The following is a 3,592-nucleotide window of genomic DNA, read 5'->3' as shown; positions in this document are numbered from 1 at the left end:
CGTTTTCCGGCTACGCGAGGATAAAGTAAGATTCGTTCATTCAACATAACTAGGCAAAATCAGTTTAAAACTCGTTTTATTTTCCCCAGCTTTTTTCATTTTTTAAATGCTCCCAGACTTTAACGTGCTCTCTTATTATAAAGTCTCTATATCCAACAACACTAAGGTTGGGAACTCGTAGTAATATTAAAGTGGGGTGGGGAAAGACGGGATACATTTTCATCCTAATTTCTCTTCTAATGACTCCTGTGGTAATGAACAAAGAGCATTCAAAGAATTATAAAACCGCATTCTCACAACTCTCATGTACTGTTGTTAATTGTTTAAAACACAATCAGGATATTTGGGTATCTTTCCCTACCATACTACGGGGTAAGATATGACACCTTTAGTAGGCTACATAGTATTTAAATATTTAGATCGTGTTTTAAACAATTAACAACAGTCCGTGGAAGTCGTGAAGAAACAGTGTAATAATTCTTTGAATTTTCTTTGTCTACTACTAAATGCAACAAAAATAGAATGTAAAGGTGTCCCATCTTACCCAACCCTACTATATTATAAAAGCCAGCCGTTCAGCACTTCTATACACACCGCCAGATCTCTAGTTTTTTTTACAGCTTTTGAATTATTACTCAAGCGTGATGATATCTTCAGTTAACCATGGAATGTTAACTCGTCCATAAATCTGCACCAGCATCTCCATAAGCGCAGCATTCGGCATATCCAATAATGCCGGCAAGTTTTGAACTAAGTGAGTTTTATAAAATCCTTTTTTTCCGGTCATGACATTTGTCCCATAGTAGTAACCGTTAAAGTAGTTTCGATCCAAGATCATTAGATCACCACAGAGCAACTCGATTTCATCGAGTCTTAACGGTTTAGTGCTGTTGTATACGACAAGTTGTATTTTCTTTGGACCCTCAATAAGTCCATATTCATATTCCAGAGACCTTACGTCGTAAAACACATCTTGCAGTTGTGTTGACTGCTTCATTTCAATTGCCAGTTGTCCAATCTAAAAAAAAACAAAATCATCTCGAACCTGTTTCTAGCATGGAGGTTATGGGTTCGAGGCTCGATGCTGCTATTACGGATGTGTCCTAATATTGCTTCAAGTCAGTGGTCTAAATTCATTCATTTTTGAGCAGCATTTATTCCCAACAATACCTATCCACTGCAGGAGAGAAAAAACTGTTTAAAGTAACCCATTTCAGCTTCACGCGCTTCTAAATCCTCTGGGATGTATAAACCAAAAGTAAGAATACGTTTAGTACGGCTTGACGGCCGAATAGTGCTGATTTACTAAAAGCCCATAAAACAAAGACAAACAGTGTGGTACTTGAGTAATACTGGGTTTTGCAGTGGCATGTAAGCCTAACATTTAACGAAAGCAACTTGTAATGGTGCCCACCTCCGAAGAGAGAGTTCCAACAAAGAAGTTACATTTGGAAAGCAGAGTTGCTTCAATGATAATATCCTCTAACCCAGATTTCGTGTCCCTTGTTTCAATTTCACTTGCTCGCTCCGTGAATTCCTTGTTGCCAAGGAAAGTGTATTTGTCGAAGCTGCAGGCAGAAAAAAAGTATTTGAATTGTAGAAACTCATATAGCCGTATAGTACGTGACATAGTGGTCGTAAAAAGGGCAAGTTCAAAACTTGCTGCTGCCTTTAACATGCAGTACCAAAAGGCTTATGTTAACTGTACTGTATGCCATTTGCATGTTCAACTGTAGTTTTGCGCACAAAAAAATGGTCTTACACTTTCGCTTCATCCCACACAGCCAGGTCATCAGAAGCCAAATAAACTCTTCGTTCGACTTTAAGATTGTCGCCAAGTCCTGCTTGACGAAGATCATATTTGTCATACCATTCCTCAACGTGTTTCATGAATTCGGACAATGGTCGAAACACAGCGAACTCTCCGGGTGAGGTTAGCTTATCGGAACGTCTCACATGAACACTGTATGTATATATTCCACGTTTATGATATAGAACAAGGCTAGATGTCAACAAAAAAAAACAGAGTACTAAAATATCCATTTTTTATAGTAGGGTGGGGGAAGATGGGACACCATTAGCACATAATATCTAAATATCCTGATCGTGTTTTAAACAATTACTAACGGTCAATAGGAGTCATGGGCATATAGTTTTATAGTTTCTTGAAAGTTCTTTGTTTACTACTAAACGGGGCGAGAAAATAGAGGTAAAAGGTGTCCCATCTTCCCCCACTCTACTGTATTATAAGTTCCCAAAATAGCATTCTACTAATATAGGTATGAGAGACTTAAAACCTATAAATTGCAGAAAAATTACTCGCATTTTATCTAATTTAACCTTAATATCCGCAATTTCTGATTTCCAAAAACAGCTCTGTTTAAAACTTTAAATATTCTACATTTACGGTTTAAAATGTTACCCCACGATTGGTGATGAGAAGTCAACATTTTCCGCGTAATAATCAATCCTTTCTTGTAACTTTGGTTTCGGTTTAAACAAGGATTTGCGCATTTGCGAAATCCACCAGCCCATTGGGTCTGAGTGAAACGCTTCAACGTTGCCCCACATTTCGTCAGTGAATACGGGATACCGGAACGTGTAGGCACGACCCGATATTTGACGTTTAATGATACACAGTTTGTTTTGTGTTAAATCCGCAAATTCTGGAACAACAAACATAACAATAACAGTTAAAAACAAATGAATGTAACTTGCCTATCGTTACGTGGCACTGCAGTTGTTACAGTATATAGAGGGTGGGGGAGACGGGACACCTGTAGCACACAATAACCAAATATCCTGATTATGTTTTAAACAATTAACAACTGTCTATATGAAAGTCGTGGTGATTCGGTTTAATGGTTTATCGAGTGTTCTTTGTTTACTGTCAAATGCGGGACGGGAAAATAGTATGAAAAGGTGTCCCATCTTTCCCTACCCAACTACATAACAATTCGTTCTTATACAGCTTATAAGAAGCAACCGCGATCGGTTTAATTTAAAAAAAAAATACAAAACGAATTTAAAATGTATAAAACAAAACAACACTGTTTAATTATCCTTACTATAAGGTTCAACCCATTTTCCTTTAATAGGAACTTGGCATTTTTTGCTGATCGGTTCCAAGATGTCGCTCATGATTTGTGATCTCGTGTAGATAGACGTTGAGGTTTGCAAAATCAGTGTTTTGTTATACGAAGTAGCAATATTCAACTTGTTGGTAAGATCGTGCATTATGCATCCAAAACCACATTCTGCCACTTTAACATAAAGCTGACCATACTCGTCACATCGTTTTGGATTCTGCAATGAGCACGTTAATTGAATTTGTGGCCATAACTCATTTTTGTGGCAGTATTGCATGTAGTTTTGTGGGACATCTTTTGCACATAATATCTAAATATTCTGATCATTAAACAATTAACAACAGTTTATGGCAGTCGCGAGAATGCGGTTTTATAATTCTTTGAATGTTCTTTGTTTACTACCACGGCGCCGTGGTATAGTGGTTAGCGCGCCTGCCTGTAACCCAGAGGTAATGGGTTCCAGGCTCGACACTGCTACCGTTGTGGGCGTATGTGTCCTTGAG

General features: G+C 37.9%; 1 protein-coding gene across 1 annotated transcript in view; it reads right to left on the bottom strand.

The window, feature by feature from the left end:
* Positions 1-631: 631 nt before the first annotated feature.
* Positions 632-3,592, bottom strand: part of LOC100184494 (alpha-(1,6)-fucosyltransferase-like) — a 6,516-nt gene continuing 3,555 nt past the window's right edge. Inside the window, exons 5-9 of the mRNA XM_026833667.1 lie at positions 3,069-3,306; positions 2,423-2,666; positions 1,763-1,963; positions 1,415-1,568; positions 632-1,018 (exon numbers count right to left, since the gene is read on the bottom strand). Coding sequence (XP_026689468.1) covers positions 632-1,018; positions 1,415-1,568; positions 1,763-1,963; positions 2,423-2,666; positions 3,069-3,306 — 1,224 coding nt within the window. The remainder of the gene's footprint in view (positions 1,019-1,414; positions 1,569-1,762; positions 1,964-2,422; positions 2,667-3,068; positions 3,307-3,592) is intronic.

Source organism: Ciona intestinalis, chromosome 3, assembly GCF_000224145.3.
Source record: "Ciona intestinalis chromosome 3, KH, whole genome shotgun sequence".
NCBI lineage: Eukaryota > Metazoa > Chordata > Ascidiacea > Phlebobranchia > Cionidae > Ciona > Ciona intestinalis.
Note: the sequence above shows the minus strand (reverse complement) of the source record. Positions and strands in the feature narration are given on the sequence as shown.